The following is a 17,345-nucleotide window of genomic DNA, read 5'->3' as shown; positions in this document are numbered from 1 at the left end:
AGAATGCCTCTCTCTTTATCTGGTTTACAGATAATTGTGAGAGATGAAATCTCCCCTTTGGAGATGAAGCTTTGAAGTCCAGAAGATATCCCTGGGAAACAATCTCTAATGCCCAGGGATCCTGGACGTCTCTTGCCCAAGCCTGGGCGAAGTGAGAAAGTCAGCCCCCTACTAGATCCGGTCCCGGATTGGGGGCTACTCCTTCATGCTGTCTTAGAGGCAGCCGCAGGTTTCTTGGCCTGCTTCCCCTTGTTCCAAGCCTGGTTAGGTCTCCAGACTGGTTTGGACTGGGCGAAATTTCCCTCTCGTTTTACATTAGAGGAAACTGAAGCTGCGCCACTCTTGAAGTTTCGAAAGGAACGAAAATTATTCTGTTTGGTCCTTAACTTATTGGACCTACCCTGAGGAAGGGCGTGACCTTTTCCTCCAGTAATATCAGAAATGATCTCCTTCAGACCAGGCCCGAATAGGGTCTGTCCCTTGAAGGGGATGTTAAGAAGCTTAGACTTTGAAGTAACGTCTGCTGACCAGGACTTAAGCCATAGCGCCCTACGTGCCAAAATGGCAAAACCTGAATTCTTAGCCGTTAGCTTGGCTAAATGAAAAATGGCGTCAGAAATAAAGGAGTTAGCTAACTTAAGCGCTTTAATCCTGTCTAGAATATCGTCTAGCGGGGTCTCTACTTGAAGAGCCTCCTCAAGAGACTCAAACCAAAAAGCCGCTGCAGCAGTAACTGGGGCAATGCATGCAAGAGGCTAGAGAATAAAACCTTGATGTATAAAATTTTTCTTAAGGAGACCCTCCAATTTTTTATCCATAGGATCTAGGAAAGCACAACTGTCCTCGACGGGGATAGCTGTACGCTTAGCTAGGGTAGAGACTGCTCCCTCCACCTTAGGAACCGTCTGCCACAAGTCCCATATGGCGGCATCTATGGGAAACATCTTTTTGAAAGCAGGAGGTGGAGAGAACGGCACACCTGGTCTATCCCATTCCTTAGTAATAATTTCCGAAAACCTCTTAGGGACTGGAAAAACATCAGTGTAAACAGGTACTGCAAAGTATTTGTCCATTTTACACAATTTCTCTGGAACCACAATGGGGTCACAGTCATCCAGAGTCGCTAAAACCTCCCTAAGCAATAAGCGGAGGTGTTCAAGGTTAAATTGAAACGCTGTCATTTCAGAATCAGACTGAAGTAACTCCTTCCCTGAGTCTGAAATGTCACCCACAGATAGAAGCTCACCTGCCTCGGCTTCTGAGTATTGTGAGGGTATATCGGACACAGGCATTAAAGCGTCAGAAAGCTCTGTATTAGTTCTAGCCCCAGAGCTGTCTCGCTTTCCTTATAGCCCTGGCAGTTTGGAGAATACCTCTGAGAGGGTAGCATTCATAACTGCCGCCATGTCCTGTAAGGTAAAAGAATTAGACGCGCTAGATGTACTTGGCGTCACTTGAGCGGGAGTTATAGGTTCTGACACATGGGGAGAGCTAGATGGCATAATCTCCCTCTTTTCAGTCAGAGAATCCTCTGGAGATAAATCTTTAAGCGCCATAATATGGTCTTTATAGTTTATAGAAATATCAGTACATTTGGTACACATTCTAAGAGGGGGTTCCACCATGGCTTCAAAACATATTGAACAAGGAGTTTCCTCAATGTTAGACATGTTTAACAGACTAGTAATGAGACAAGCAAGCTTGGAAAACACTTTAATAAAGGTGAAACCGCAATTAAACAAAAACGTTACTGTGCCTTTAAGAGAAAAAAACTAGCACTTAAACTGCAAAACAGTGTAAAAATACAGTAAAGTCTTTGAAATTTTTACAGTGTGTGTAAGGGACTAAAGCAACATTGCACCCACTTGCAAATGGATGATTAACACCTTAGGCCCCAAACCCGATTGAAAAACGTTAAAAAAACGTTAAAAGTCAATTGAGCACCTACCTGCCCTCAAAAACGATTTTGTGCATTAATAACCCCTTTGAAATGGTCCTCAGATGCCAGAGGAAACCTCTAGGGAAGCTGGATGTCTCAGTCTGAATTAAAACTGAGTAGTTAGAGTGCTAAAATAGGCCCCTCCCACCATGTTACTGGATGTTAGAAGGGCCTTAAGAAAATACTCTTAGGAGTATCTGACTAGCCATGTGGAAACTAGGCCCCAAATAAAGACTTAACTCCCTCAGAGAAAAAACGTCCTATTTATGAAATCATGTAAACGTTTTGTCACTAAGTAATATGAATATTAACATGAGTATTGCCCTGTTTTGTAAGCATGATCCCAGTCGCTGTTAAATCACTGCATCAGGCTTACCTCAAATACACAAGGCTCTGTCAGCATTTTCTAGAACTTATTCATCTCTCTAGAACTAAAAATACTGAACATACATCAAAGCAGGTAATCTGCAGACCGTTCCCCCAACTGAAGTTTTCCCATATTCTTTAGTTATGTGTGAGAACAGCAATGGACCTTAGTTACAAACCGCTAAGATCATCAAACCTCCAGGCAGAATTCTTCTTCTAATTTCTGCCTGAGAGTAAAACAGTATAACGCCGATACCGTTTAAAAATAAACTCTTGATTGAAGGTAAAACTACACTAAGTCACCACATATCTCTTGATACTTCCTTTCTTGTCGAGAGTTGCAAGAGAATGACTGGGGGTGGCAGTTAGGGGAGGAGCTATATAGACAGCTCTGCTGTGGGTGTCCTCTTGCAACTTCCTGTTGGTAAGGAGAATATCCCACAAGTAATGGATGAACCCGTGGACTGGATACACCTTACAAGAGAAACTCATCAACACGGATTGCCAAGGAGCTGTTAATATGAGTCAGGATGGTTTCGCAGAAGAACTCCCCCTGCATCTCCAGACTCTAACCTTCATCCATGCTCTCACTAAGAGGCTGACAGAATTACATAAAACTCCAGTCCCATTTCGAAGAGTACTACCCTCCATAAAAGACTATCTTCAAACTTCTGACACTTCTCTGTCAACCTCCTGTGACGAAAGGCAAAGAATGACTTGGGGATGAGGGAAGTGGGGAAGGTATTTGAAGCTTTTGGCTGGGGTGTCTTTGCCTACTCCTGGTGGCCAGGTTCTAAATTCCCAAAAGTAATGAATGCAGCTGTGGACTCTTCCCGTTTAAGAAGAAAATAAACATAGCTTTAGATTCAAAATTAACTATGGAAACTAAAGTAAAATTCAGGCAGTAAGGCCATATATTACTCACAAAATCCTGCTGAATATCTGTGAAGTCTTTGCCATATTTCTCCAGTGCTTCCTCAAACAGGTTTGCCTCTGATGCAGACCACTCCTCCATTTCATCCCTGCATAGAACAGGGCCACCTTGAGGGACAAGTGCAGAAATAGCTTTGGAAATATCATAAGAATTCTTATGGAGTGTGTCCATTGCATGAAACTGAAAGAAATCGACAAAAAAGTAAATTTAATAATATGAAATGTGTGGATTAAAAATTTAAGATGAGTAAAGATTGCAGTGATATATTCTCCAAACATCTTTTAACAAAATATATTAGAATTAAAAATGAAGGCATAATTTTGTACAATGTACATCTTATTATGGCTTTGTCATTGCTATGCTCTGAAATATGTATAAAAGCCACTAGAGTAAGAAGATGTATAAAAGGAAAAAGGTTGGATAATGTTGTTGTCAAGATAGAGTGTCATGAACATGTTGCCCATGGATGCGAATAATTTAGCTAATGCCTGAGCAAATCTATACAAGATTTCCTAATGTATATGTTATTTTAAAAAAAAAAAAAACTATGTTGTTATATTACGTGGTTAGTGCATGTCACTCCCAAAATGATCAAAACAAAAAGGGAAATTGGACAAATATGCAGCAAATCTTATAAACATCCAGCTAGTCCTGGATTATTATAAAATGAAAAAAATTGTATTTTACATGAATTTTTTTTTTTTTTTATCGTTTGGAACTCCTATTGGTGAACTGGGCAAACATTAGTTTGATTGCATAAATGTGTTAATTTCAATCAAGTTATATGTATATCTCTGAGCTGTTCCACTTACAGGATTTCACTAATCTAGATATTTATAGATTTTAATGTACACTCTTACTCCTCATGTATCAAACAAAGAAGCAGTACACCCTATTATCTCCATAACACATGATATATTTTTGTACTTCAATCCCCTTACCAGTGTAATATCTCTGGAAGCAGCAGCCGCACTCATGTGTAGACTTGGTTGTCTGACAGAACTACTGCAGTCCAATGCACGGGCGAACGTGCCTACAGATCTGAGAACAGTAAGAGAATACAATAACTTCAAGTGTTGGTAAACACAGCCTATACTGAACATAAATAGGAAATAGTTGTTGAAGAAAAAAAAATGGATATGAGCACCTATACATTATAGTAACATCGTACCTCGGAGGGTTAAAAATAGTTAGCTGTTTGACTCGCTGCCACCACTGCCATCCAACTTATAAAAACCCTTCACCCCCCCCCCCCAAACGGCGACATATTCACCGCTCATTGTAAGGCAAGAATCCAATAACTTTTTTTCTACAGCATTGGAGAGTAAAGCAGGACTCAATAAAAGAACATTATTTAAGCTTAGCTGATAAATGTATCTGTTCCATGGTGAGATTTCATGAATAATTAATAAAGGATGCATTTCCTATCCACCAAGGGGAGGCAAAACACCCCAAAATTCCAGAGCATTGCACTAGGCATAAGTCACAGTTCCTCAGCAAAGAAGGAGGTGTCACGCATTATGGAGATAGACAGAGAATCAGAGTGTGATATCAGCAATTCATGTTCATGGGGGTCAACAACTGGGAGGCGGAAATTTTCATATGCCAACAAATCTCTATGTGGGGATCGTTTTTATATAAGGAGGTTTCTGATCTGATTCTGTGGTGCTGGGGATGCCAGAGATATGACCTTATGGTCTCTCATTTGAACCAAAATATTTCCATCTATTGTGCCAACTACCAGGACCTGCAGGCAGTTCTGTTGGAGGCCTGGTGCATTGGTGATTCAAGCCGATGCTTGAACAGGAGTCAGTGATTCTGATTAATCTGGCTTGGCTTCACAAAACTTGGTATTCAGAACAAGTTCAGATGTCATCTTACCCTTCTTGGCATCCTTCTCTCAGAATAGACCTATCTCAATATCATTAATATTTCCCTATCAAGATCTTGAGACTTTAGCTTTGACAGCTTGGCAACTGTACTCATGATTTTGGCCGATATTGAGTTGTCTGAAAAGGTGATTAAAACATTGATCCAAGAGTCTGTAACAAGTTGTATTTACCATAAGGTTTGTATCTGACATGGTGCAGCTAGGAATTTTCTTACAAATTCAAAGAAATCTGGAGTTTCTCCAGAAAGGTTTGGAGAAAGGTCACATTTCTGCCTGGTCTGTTTTGCTTCACAGGAAGATTTCTAAGATTCCTGATATAGGTTCTCTTTCTGCTAGTATTTTCCATGGCTTAAGGCTGTTCTCAGAAAGAATTATTCATTTCTCCTAGATGTGGTATCCACTAACACAATTAAATCAAGAAATTGTTGTACCTTCTTTGTATTCAGCTCATAAGGAACACCATCAAAATGTTTCACAAGACCACACAAGGGTCCCAAAGCTATGGCTATGGTCAGAAAGGTCTATCTGGTGGTGGGTAAGTTCACTACTGAGAAAATTACTGCTTATTCAACTAGAGCATAGTAACTACTTCTAAATCCTTCTGTAATGATGCCTCTTTATCAGCTTTTTAAAGCTGCAACCTTTTCTTTTTTTAGGATACATTTTCTAAAGTTTACAATTGTAAGGCTTATGCCTTGGTTGGAGGCCTTTGGAAGGAAAGTGTTGCAGTCCATGATGCCTGATTAATAGCCTGCCCTAAAGTTCTAATCTGCCTTCTTCTGGTGATATTCTGAGTTCACGGCTTGGATTTGTTACCGTTTTTTAGCATTCCTATTCTGCTTTGCCATAGTATAACAGAGTGATTGGGTAGCAAATCTCTAGAATGTAGAGGTATTTTGCCTGCTTCTGGTGTACAAAAAAAAAATCATCATATGGGATGTCTCACATTCACAAAAGATATTTTATGAAGTAAGCAAAAATTATGTTTTCAAGATCAAGGTGTGCAGATGGTACAATCCATCAGATGCGGTTTCCACTACCCCATGACATTAATGTAATGCATGCTGCATTACACAGAAATTTGACTTGGGCATCCACTACATTAGTGTATGTGAGTTTTCAGAGTTTGGATTGAAAGATATAGTAAAAAGAAAATATATGCTTACATAATAAATGGACCATGACATGTGGGATATAATTCCCACCACTAGGAGGCGGCAAAGAAACCAACAAGTGCTTTTAATCCCTCCCATCTTCCAGCATTACTCAGTTTAACATATAGCCAAGCAGCAAAAGTGAGGCAGATAGGTAGGAAAGAAAAAAGCAGGGTCTATAGAGGCGCAAATAATTGTCGCCAAAAATAGGGCGAAGCATGTGAACTCATCATCCTGAAAGAAAGAAAATAACTTCAAGTAAGCAAACATTTTGTTTTCTTTCATATGACAAGGATAATCCATGTGTGGGATTTAATACCCAAGCTGAGAGTCCACAATATGGAAGGATGGGACAAAAGGCAGCATGAAGGACTTTTCTCCCATAACTCGCTTCTGCAGAAGCAAAGAAACCATCAGAACAGAAAAAAAAATTGGCAAAAGTCTAAAAGAATGACCATGTTGTGGCCTTGCAAATCTATTCCAATGAAGCACATGCAGTAGCAGTAATACTTTAGGAGACGTAACTGTCACCAAGTAAGCTTTGCAAAACACCTGTTTAAGCCAAGAGGCCAAAGCTACAACAATGGCTTTTGACCTTTACAAGTGCCAGAGGAATGAACTAAAAGCCTGGGAAAAAAAGTGCTTAGTGGCATGAAGGTAAGATTTTAGAGTGCTTACCACATCAAGGTTGAGAAGAAGTCTCTCTTTAGAATTAGACGGGTCAGGGTATAAGTGAGGAACAACAATTTACTAATTAATATTCATAGAAGAGACAACTATGTATGTGTATATATATATATATATATATATATATATATATATACATACATACACACACATACATACATACATATACACACACACACATACATATTATTAGAGCTGCAACAACTAATCAATATAATCGATTATGAAAAATAGTTGTCAACCAATCTCAATCGATTAGTTGATTTGCAATTAGTTGGTCTGTGCATAGCACCAGCTGCTTCACTACGATGAACTCCTGCACATGGTATTGTGTTTTACAATTATGCCCTTAGCCTAAAGAACGTCTACAGAGGTTTACTTTTCAGGACAGTATAAATTTACAACTACTCCTGGCTTATGTACGACCCAAAAATAATTGGAGTCCTCATTTGGATTGTTTGTATTAAAATCAGGTGATTTGGGAATATGCTTTGCATGATAGTGACGAGCTTGCTATTTACACCTTGCCCTTTATTGATGGAAGTTGTTATTTGAATTGATATGCACTATTATCTGTTTGCACATATGTATATATACATATACAGGTAACCCTCAGTTTACACCGGGGTTAGGTTCCAGATGGAATGGTTGTAAATCGAAACCGTTGTAAATTGAAACCCAGTTTATAATGTAAGTCAATGGGAAGTGAGGGAGATAGGTTCCAGGCCCCTCTCGAAATTGTCATAAGTAACACCTAATACATTATTTTTAAAGCTTTGAAATGAAGACTTGATAAAATAATCACACAACACAGAATAACATAATTTATGTAGGAACTTACCTGATAAATTAATTTCTTTCATATTAGCAAGAGTCCATGAGCTAGTGACGTATGGGATATACATTCCTACCAGGAGGGGCAAAGTTTCCCAAACCTCAAAATGCCTATAAATACACCCCTCACCACACCCACAATTCAGTTTAACGAATAGCCAAGAAGTGGGGTGATAAGAAAGGAGCGAAAGCATCAAAAAATAAGGAATTGGAATAATTGTGCTTTATACAAAAAAATCATAACCATCACAAAAAAGGGTGGGCCTCATGGACTCTTGCTAATATGAAAGAAATGAATTTATCAGGTAAGTTCTTACATAAATTATGTTTTCTTTCATGTAATTAGCAAGAGTCCATGAGCTAGTGACGTATGGGATAGCAGATACCCAAGATGTGGAACTTCCACGCAAGAGTCACTAGAGAGGGAGGGATAAAATAAAGACAGCCAATTCCGCTGAAAAAATAATCCACAACCCAAATCAAAAAAATGAAAATTATAAGCAGCAGAATCAAACTGAAACAGCTGCCTGAAGTACTTTTCTACCAAAAACTGCTTCTGAAGAAAAGAAAACATCAAAATGGTAGAATTTAGTAAAAGTATGCAAAGAAGACCAAGTTGCTGCTTTGCAAATCTAATCAACAGAAGCTTCATTCTTAAAAGCCCAGGAAGTAGAAACTGACCTAGTAGAATGAGCTGTAATCCTTTGAGGCGGGGACTTACCCGACTCTACATAAGCATGATGAATCAAAGATTTTAACCAAGATGCCAAAGAAATGGCAGAAGCCTTCTGACCTTTCCTGGAACCAGAAAAGATAACAAATAGACTAGAAGTCTTTCTAAAACCTTTAGTAGCTTCAACATAATATTTCAAAGCTCTTACTACACCCAAAGAATGTAAAGATCTCTCCAGAGAATTCTTAGGATTAGGACACAATGAAGGGACAACAATTTATCTACTAATGTTGTTAGAATTCACAACCTTAGGTAAAAATTTAAATGAAGTCCGCAACACCGCCTTATCCTGATGAAAAATCAGAAAAGGAGATTCACAAGAAAGAGCAGATAACTCAGAAACTCTTCTAGCAGAAGAGATGGCTAAAAAGAATAACACTTTCCAAGAAAGTAATTTAATATCCAGAGAATGCATAGGTTCAAACAGAGGAGCCTGTAAAGCCCTCAGAACCAAATTAAGACTCCAAGGAGGAGAGATTGACTTAATGACAGGCTTGATATGAACCAAAGCCTGTACAAAACAATGAATATCAGGATGATTAGCAATCTTTCTGTGAAAAAGAACAGAAAGAGCAGAGATTTGACCTTTCAAAGAGCTTGCAGACAAACCCTTATCCAAACCATCCTGAAGAAACTGTAAAATTCTAGGAATTCTAAAAGAATGCCAAGAGAATTTATAAGAAGAACACCAAGAAATGTAAGTCTTCCAGACTCGGTAATAAATCTTTCTAGACACAGATTTACGAGCCTGTATCATAGTATTAATCACTGAGTCAGAGAAACCTCTATGACTAAGTATCAAGCGTTCAATCTCCATACCTTCAAATTTAATGATTTGAGATCCTGATGGAAAAATGGGCCTTGAGATAGAAGGTCTGCCCTTAACGGAAGTGTCCAAGGTTGGCAACTTGCCATCCGAACGAGATCCGCATACCAAAACCTGTGAGGCCATGCTGGAGCCACCAGCAATACAAACGAACGTTCCATTAGAATTTTGGAAATCACTTTTGGAAGAAGAACTAGAGGCGGAAAGATATAAGCAGGTTGATAATTCCAAGGAAGCGACAACTCGTCCACTGCTTCCGCCTGAGGATCCCTGGATCTGGACAGATACCTGGGGAGTTTCTTGTTTAGATGAGAGGCCATCAGATCTATTTCTGGAAGTCCCCAGATTTGAACAATCTGAAGAAATACCTCTGGGTGAAGAGACCATTCGCCCGGATGTAAGTCTGGCAACTGAGATAATCCGCTTCCCAATTGTCTACACCTGGGATATGAACCGCAGAGATTAGACAGGAGCTGGATTCCGCCCATACAAGTATCCAAGATACTTCTTTCATAGCCTGAAGACTGTGAGTCCCACCTTGATGATTGACATACGCCACGGTTGTGACATTGTCTGTCTGAAAACAAATAAAAGATTCTCTCTTCAGAAGAGGCCAGAACTGAAGAGCTCTGAAAATCGCATGGAGTTCCAAAATGTTGATTGGTAATTTCGCCTCCTGAAATTCCCAAACCCCCTGCGCTGTCAGAGATCCCCATACAGCTCCGCAACCTGAAAGACTCACATCTGCTGAGATTACAGTCCAGGTTGGACGAACAAAAGAGGCCCCTTGAATTAGACGATGGTGATTCAACCACCAAGTCAGAGAAGATCGAACATTGGAATTTAAGGATATTAATTGTGATATCTTTGTATAATCCCTGCACCACTGGTTCAGCATACAAAGCTGGAGAGGTCTCATGTGAAAGCGAGCAAAGGGGATCGCGTCCGATGCAGCAGTCATGAGACCTAGAATTTCCATGCACAAACTGAAGGGAATGATTGAGACTGAAGGTTTCGACAAGCTGAAACCAACTTCAGACGTCTCTTTTCTGTTAGAGACAAAGTCATGGACACTAAATCTATTTTAAAGCCCAAAAAGGTTACCTTTGTCTGAGGAATCAATAAACTCTTTGGTAAATTGATCCTCCAACCATGTCTTTGAAGAAACAACACAAGTTGATTCGTATGAGATTCTGCAGAATGTAAAGACTGAGCAAGTACCAAGATATCGTCCAAATAAGGAAATACCGCAATACCCTGTTCTCTGATTACAGAGAGAAGGGCACCGAGAACCTTTGAAAAGATCCTTGGAGCTGTTGCTAGGCCAAACGGAAGGGCAACAAACTGGTAATGCTTGTCTAGAAAAAAGAGAATCTCAGGAACTGATAGTGATCTGGATGAATTGGAATATGAAGATATGCATCCTGTAAGTCTATTGTAGACATATAATGCCCTTGCTGAACAAAAGGCAGAATAGTCCTTATAGTCACCATTTTGAATGTTGGTATCCTTACATAACGATTCAATATTTTTAGATCCAGAACTGGTCTGAAGGAATTCTCCTTCTTTGGTACAATGAATAGATTTGAGTAAAACCCTAGACCCCGTTCCAGAACTGGAACTGGCACAATTACCCCAGCCAACTCTAGGTCTGAAACACATTTCAGAAACGCCTGAGCCTTCACTGGGTTTACTGGAATGCGTGAGAGAAAAAATCTTCTCACAGGCGGCCTTACCTTGAAACCTATTCTGTACCCTTGTGAAACAATGTTCTGAATCCAAAGACTGTGAATCGAATTGATCCAAATATCTTTGAAAAATCGCAACCTGCCCCCTACCAGCTGTGCTGGAATGAGGGCCGCACCTTAATGCGGATTTGGGAGCTGGTTTTGACTTTCTAAAAGGCTTGGATTTATTCCAGACTGGAGAAGGTTTCCAAACAGAAACCGTTCCTTTAGGGGAAGGGTCAGGCTTTTGTTCCTTATTCTGACGAAAGGAACGAAAACGATTAGCAGCCCTATAATTTACCTTTAGATTTTTTGTCCTGAGGCAAAAAGGTTCCTTTCCCCCCAGTAACAGTTGAAATTATAGAATCCAACTGTGAACCAAATAATGTATTACCTTGGAAAGAAAGAGAAAGCAAAGTTGACTTAGTAGTCATATCTGCATTCCAAGATTTAAGCCATAAAGCTCTTCTAGCTAAAATAGCTAAAGACATATATCTGACATCAATTCTAATGATATCAAAAATGGCATCACAAATAAAGTTATTAGCATGTTGAAGAAGTTTAACAATGCTATAAGCATTATGGTCTGACACTTGTTGCGCTAAAGCCTCCAACCAGAAAGTGGAAGCTGCAGCAACATCAGCCAAAGAAATAGCAGGTCTAAGAAGATTACCTGAACATAAATAAGCTCTCCTTAGAAAGGATTCAAGCTTCCTATCTAAAGGATCCTTAAAGGAAGTACTATCTGCCGTAGGAATAGTAGTACGTTTAGCAAAAGTAGAGATAGCCCCATCAACTTTAGGGATTTTGTCCCAAAATTCTAATCTATCAGATGGCACAGGGTACAATTTCTTAAACCTTGGAGAAGGAGTAAATGAAGTACCCAGACTATTCCATTCCTTAGAAATTACTTCTGAAATAGCATCAGGAACTGGAAAAACTTCTGGAATAACTACATGAGGTTTAAAAAAACGAATTTAAACGCTTAGAAGATTTAGTATCAAGAGGACTAGACTCCATTATATCTTATGCAATCAACACTTCTTTAAGTAAAGAACGAATAAACTCCATCTTAAATAAATATGAAGATTTATCAGTGTCAATATCTGAAGCAGAATCTTCTGAACCAGATAGATCCTCATCAGAAACAGATAAGTCAGAATGATGGCGGTCACTTAAAAATTCATCTGAAATATGAGAAGTTTTAAAAGACCTTTTACGTTTACTGGAAGGAGGAATAACAGACAGAGCCTTCCTAATAGAATTAGAAACAAATTCTTTTACATTAACAGGGACATCCTGAACATTAGATGTTGAAGGAAAGATAACAGGTAAAGGATTATTACTAATGGAGACACTATCTACGTTAGAAAGCTTATCATGACAACTAACACAAACTACAGCCGGAGGAACGGTTACCAAAAGTTTACAACAGATGCACTTAACTTTGGTAGAACCAGCATCAGGCAGCGTCTTTCCAGAAGTAGATTCTGATCCAGGGTCGGGTTGTGACATCTTGCAATATGTAATAGAAAAAACAACATATAAAGCAAAATTATCAAATTCCTTACATGACAGTTTCAGGAATGGGAAAAGATGCAAAATAAACAAGCCTCTAGCAACCAGAAGCAATAAAAAAGTGAGATTTAAATAATGTGAAAAAAGGTGGAGACCAGTATGACGCCCACATTTTTTGGCGCCAAGTACAACGCCCATATTTTTTGGCGCCAAAAATGACGCAACATCCTCTGACGTCAAAAACGACGCCCACATTTTTTGGCGCAAAAAAAACGTCTGTAACACACATACGTCAAAAAATGACGCAACCACGAACAAACTTCCGGCGTCAACTATGGCGCCGGAAATGACAAAATTTTGCTCCAAAAAAGTTTGCGCCAAGAATGACGCAATAAATTGAAGCATTTTCTGCCCCCGCGAACCTAACAGCCCGCAGGGGAAAAAATCAATTGAAAATTTTTTAAGGTAAGAAAAAATTATTTATTCATATGCATTATCCCAAATAATGAAACTGACAGTCTGAATAAAGGAATACTGATTATCCTGAATCATGGCAAATATAAGTTTAAACACATATATTTAGAACTTTACATATAAAGTGCCCAACCATAGATTAGAGTGTCATAAATAAAATAAGACTTACTTACCCTAAGACACTCATCTACATATAGTAGATAGCCAAACCAGTACTGAAACGAGAATCAGTAGAGGTAATGGTATATAAGAGTATATCGTCGATCTGAAAAGGGAGGTAGGAGAAGAAATATCTACGACCGATAACAGAGAACCTATGAAATAGATCCCCTAGAGGAAGACCATTGTATTCAAATAGGCAATACTCTCTTCACATCCCTCTGACATTCACTGCACTCTGAGAGAAAAACCGGGCTCCAGCCTGCTGCGAAGCGCATATCAACGTAGAATCTAGCACAAACTTACTTCACCACCTCCATGGGAGGCAAAGTTTGTAAAACTGAATTGTGGGTGTGGTGAGGGGTGTATTTATAGGCATTTTGACGTTTGGGAAACTTTGCCCCTCCTGGTAGGAATGTATATCCCATACGTCACTAGCTCATGGACTCTTGCTAATTACATGAAAGAAATATAATTAAATTAAGTTAAATGAACAAAAACATTTGCTAAACAGCATTATAAACCTAATAAAATAATCACACAACACAGACTTCACTTGCATTTTTCTGCAAACAGTTCTTTCTATGCATTCCAATCTGGACTGATTTATAGACAGGAAGATCTTGTTCCTTTGACATCTGCTCGATAGCTAAGGTCTGGTTAAACTGATTAATTTCAGCTTGCTTGGCTTTGCTGCAACACAAGCGGACAGCTCCACCTACTGGCTATTTTAATCAATGCACTGCTTCTCAATGCTTTTCAATAGCAGTCACATGACTGGAAAAAAGGTTGTTATTCTGAAACGGTGTAAATTGAACCGTTGTAAAAAGAGGGCCACCTGAATATATATAGGAAATTTATGCTTACCTGATAAATTGATTTCTTCTACGATACGACGAGTCCACGGATTCATCCTTACTTGTGGGATATTATCCTCCTGCTAACAGGAAGTGGCAAAGAGCACCACAGCAGAGCTGTATATATAGCTCCTCACTTCTCTCCACCCCCAGTCATTCGACCGAAGGTATAGGAAGAGAAAAGAAAAGCTAAAAGGTGCAGAGGTCACTGAAGTTTTGAAGACAAAAATATAATCTGTCTAATATGACAGGGAGGGCCGTGGACTCGTCATATCGTAGAAGAAATCAATTTATCAGGTAAGCATAAATTTCCTTTTCTTCTACTAGATACGAGTCCACGGATTCATCCTTACTTGAGGGATACAATACCAAAGCTACAGGACACGGATGAACGGGAGGGACAAGACAGATACCTAAACAGAAGGCACCACTGCTTGAAGAACTTTTCTCCCAAAAATAGCCTCAGAAGAAGCAAAAGTATCAAATTTGTAAAATTTGGAAAAGGTATGAAAGGAGGACCAAGTCGCAGCCTTACAAATCTGTTCAACAGAAGCATCGTTTTTAAAAGCCCATGTGGAAGCCACCGCTCTAGTAGAATGAGCTGTAATTTTTTCAGGAGGCTGCTGTCCAGCAGTCTCGTATGCCAAACAGATGATGATTTTCAGCCAAAAAGAAAGAGGTAGCTGAAGCTTTTTGACCCCTACGCTTTCCAGAAAAAACAACAAATAAAGAAGATGTTTGACTAAAATCCTTGGTCGCTTGTAAGTAAAACTTCAAGGCACGAACCACGTCCAAATTATGCAACAGACGCTCCTTCTTAGAAGAAGGATTAGGACATAGAGAAGGAACAACAATTTCCTGATTAATATTCTTATTTGAAACAACCTTAGGAAGGAAACCAGGTTTAGTGCGCAAAACCACCTTATCAGAATGGAATATAAGATAAGGCGAGTCGCATTGTAACGCAGAAAGCTCAGAAACTCTTCAAGCAGAAGAGATAGCAACTAAAAACAAAACTTTCCAAGATAAAAGTTTAATATCTATGGAATGCATGGGTTCAAACGGAACCCCTTGAAGAACATTTAGAACTAAATTCAAACTCCATGGTGGAGCAACAGGTTTAAACACAGGATTGATTCTGACTAAAGCCTGACAAAAAGATTGAACGTCTGGGACATCCGCCAGACGCTTGTGTAGTAAAATTGACAAAGCAGAAATTTGTCCCTTTAAGGAACTAGCTGATAATCCCTTCTCCAATCCTTCTTGGAGAAAAGACAAAATCCTAGGAATCTTAACCCTACTCCATGAGTAGCCCTTGGATTCACACCAATAAAGATATTTACGCCATATCTTATGGTAAATTTTCCTAGTGACACGCTTCCTAGCCTGAATCAAGGTATCAATGACCGACTCAGAGAATCCCCGCTTCCGGTGTGCCCAATTGACGAATCAATGCCGCAAACACCTCCGGATGGAGCTCCCACTCCCCCAGATGAAAAGTCTGACGACTTAGAAAATCCGCTTCCCAGTTCTCTACTCCTGGGATATAGATTGCTGATAGATGGCAAGAGTGAGTCTCTGCCCATCAAATTATCTTGGAAACCTCTGTCATCGCTAGAGAACTCTTTGTTCCCCCTTGATGATTGATATATGCTACAGTCGTGATATTGTCCGACTGGAATCTTATGAATTTGGCCAAAGCCAACTGGGGCCACGCTTGAAGCCCGTTGAATATTGCTCTCAGTTCCAGAATATTGATTGGTAGTAGGGACTCCTCCTGAGTCCAAACACCCTGAGCCTTCAGGGAATTCCAGACTGCACCCCAGCCCAAGAGGCTGGCGTCTGTCGCCACTATGACCCATGCTGGCCTGCGGAAGCACATTCCCTGGGACAGATGATCCTGTGACAACCACCAAAGAAGAGAGTCTCTGGTCTCTAAATCCAGATTTAGATGAGGAGATAAATCCGCATAATCCCCATTCCACTGTCTGAGCATGCACAGCTGCAGTGATCTGAGATGAAAGCGAGAAAACGGAACGATGTCCATTGCCGCTCCTATTAATCCAATGACCTCCATACACTGAGCCACTGATGGCCGAGTAGTTAGGATCTTTGATTTTCTGACCTCCGTCAGAAAATTTTTCATGTCTACCAAGTCTATCAGAGTTCCCAGGAATGAAACTCTTGTCTGTGGAACTAGTGAACTCTTTCCTATATTCACCTTCCACCCGTGAGTTCTTAGAAAAGCCAACACGATGTCTGTGTGAGATTTGGCTAGATGGTAAGTTGACGCCTGAACCAAAATATCTTCCAGATAGGGCGCTACTGCTATGCTCCACAGCCTTAGAACCGCCAGAAGGGACCCTAGCACTTTAGTGAAAATTCTGGGAGCTGTGGCCAACCCGAAAGGAAGGGCCACAAACTGGTAGTGTTTGTCCAGGAAGGCGAACCTGAGAAACTGGTGATGATCTTTGTGGATAAGAATGTGCAGATATGCATCCTTCAAGTCCACAGTGGTCATATATTGACCCTCCTGGATCATTGGTAAAATTGTTCGTATGGTCTCCGTTTTGAACGAAGGGACTCTGAGAAATTTGTTTAGGCATTTGAGATCTAAAATCGGTCTGAAGGTTCCCTCTTTTTTGGGAACCACGAACAGATTTGAGTAAAACCCCTGCCCCTGTTCTAGTTTTGGAACTGGACAGATTACACCCATGGTATATAGGTCTTCTACACAGCGTAAGAACGCCTCTCTTTTTGTCTGGTCTACAGACAAACGTGAAAGATGAAATCTCCCCCTTGGGAGACAATCCTTGAATTCTAGTCGATACCCCCTGGGTCACGATTTCTAATGCCCAGGGATCCTGAACATCCCTTGCCCAAGCCTGAGCGAAGAGAGAAAGTCTGCCCCCTACTAGATCCGGTCCCGGATCGGGGGCTGCCCCTTCATGCTGTCTTGGTAGCAGCAGCGGGCTTCTTGACCTGTTTACTTTTATTCCAGGTCTGGTTATGTCTCCAGACTGACTTGGATTGTGCAAAATTCCCCTCCTGCTTTGTGGCGGAAGAGGAAGTAGAGGGTCCACCCTTAAAGTTTCAAAAGGAACGAAAATTATTTTGTTTGGCCCTCATTTTAACCGTCTTGTCCTGAGGAAGGGCATGACCTTTACCTCCAGTAATGTCGGAAATGATCTCCTTTAGTTCAGGCCCGAATAGGGTCTTACCTTTAAAAGGAATAGCTAAAAGTTT

The 17,345-nt window shown here is 40.1% G+C and overlaps 1 protein-coding gene across 4 annotated transcripts in view; it reads right to left on the bottom strand.

The window, feature by feature from the left end:
* Positions 1 to 17,345, bottom strand: part of MTA1 (metastasis associated 1) — a 732,036-nt gene that overhangs the window by 385,519 nt on the left and 329,172 nt on the right. For all 4 annotated transcript variants that reach the window (XM_053697863.1, XM_053697862.1, XM_053697866.1 and 1 more), the window contains 2 exons: positions 4,181 to 4,280; positions 3,231 to 3,419 (listed from right to left, as the gene is read on the bottom strand). In XM_053697863.1, coding sequence (XP_053553838.1) covers positions 3,231 to 3,419; positions 4,181 to 4,280 — 289 coding nt within the window. The remainder of the gene's footprint in view (positions 1 to 3,230; positions 3,420 to 4,180; positions 4,281 to 17,345) is intronic.

This window comes from Bombina bombina, chromosome 1 (assembly GCF_027579735.1).
Source record: "Bombina bombina isolate aBomBom1 chromosome 1, aBomBom1.pri, whole genome shotgun sequence".
Classification (NCBI taxonomy): Eukaryota; Metazoa; Chordata; class Amphibia; order Anura; family Bombinatoridae; genus Bombina; species Bombina bombina.
Note: the sequence above shows the minus strand (reverse complement) of the source record. Positions and strands in the feature narration are given on the sequence as shown.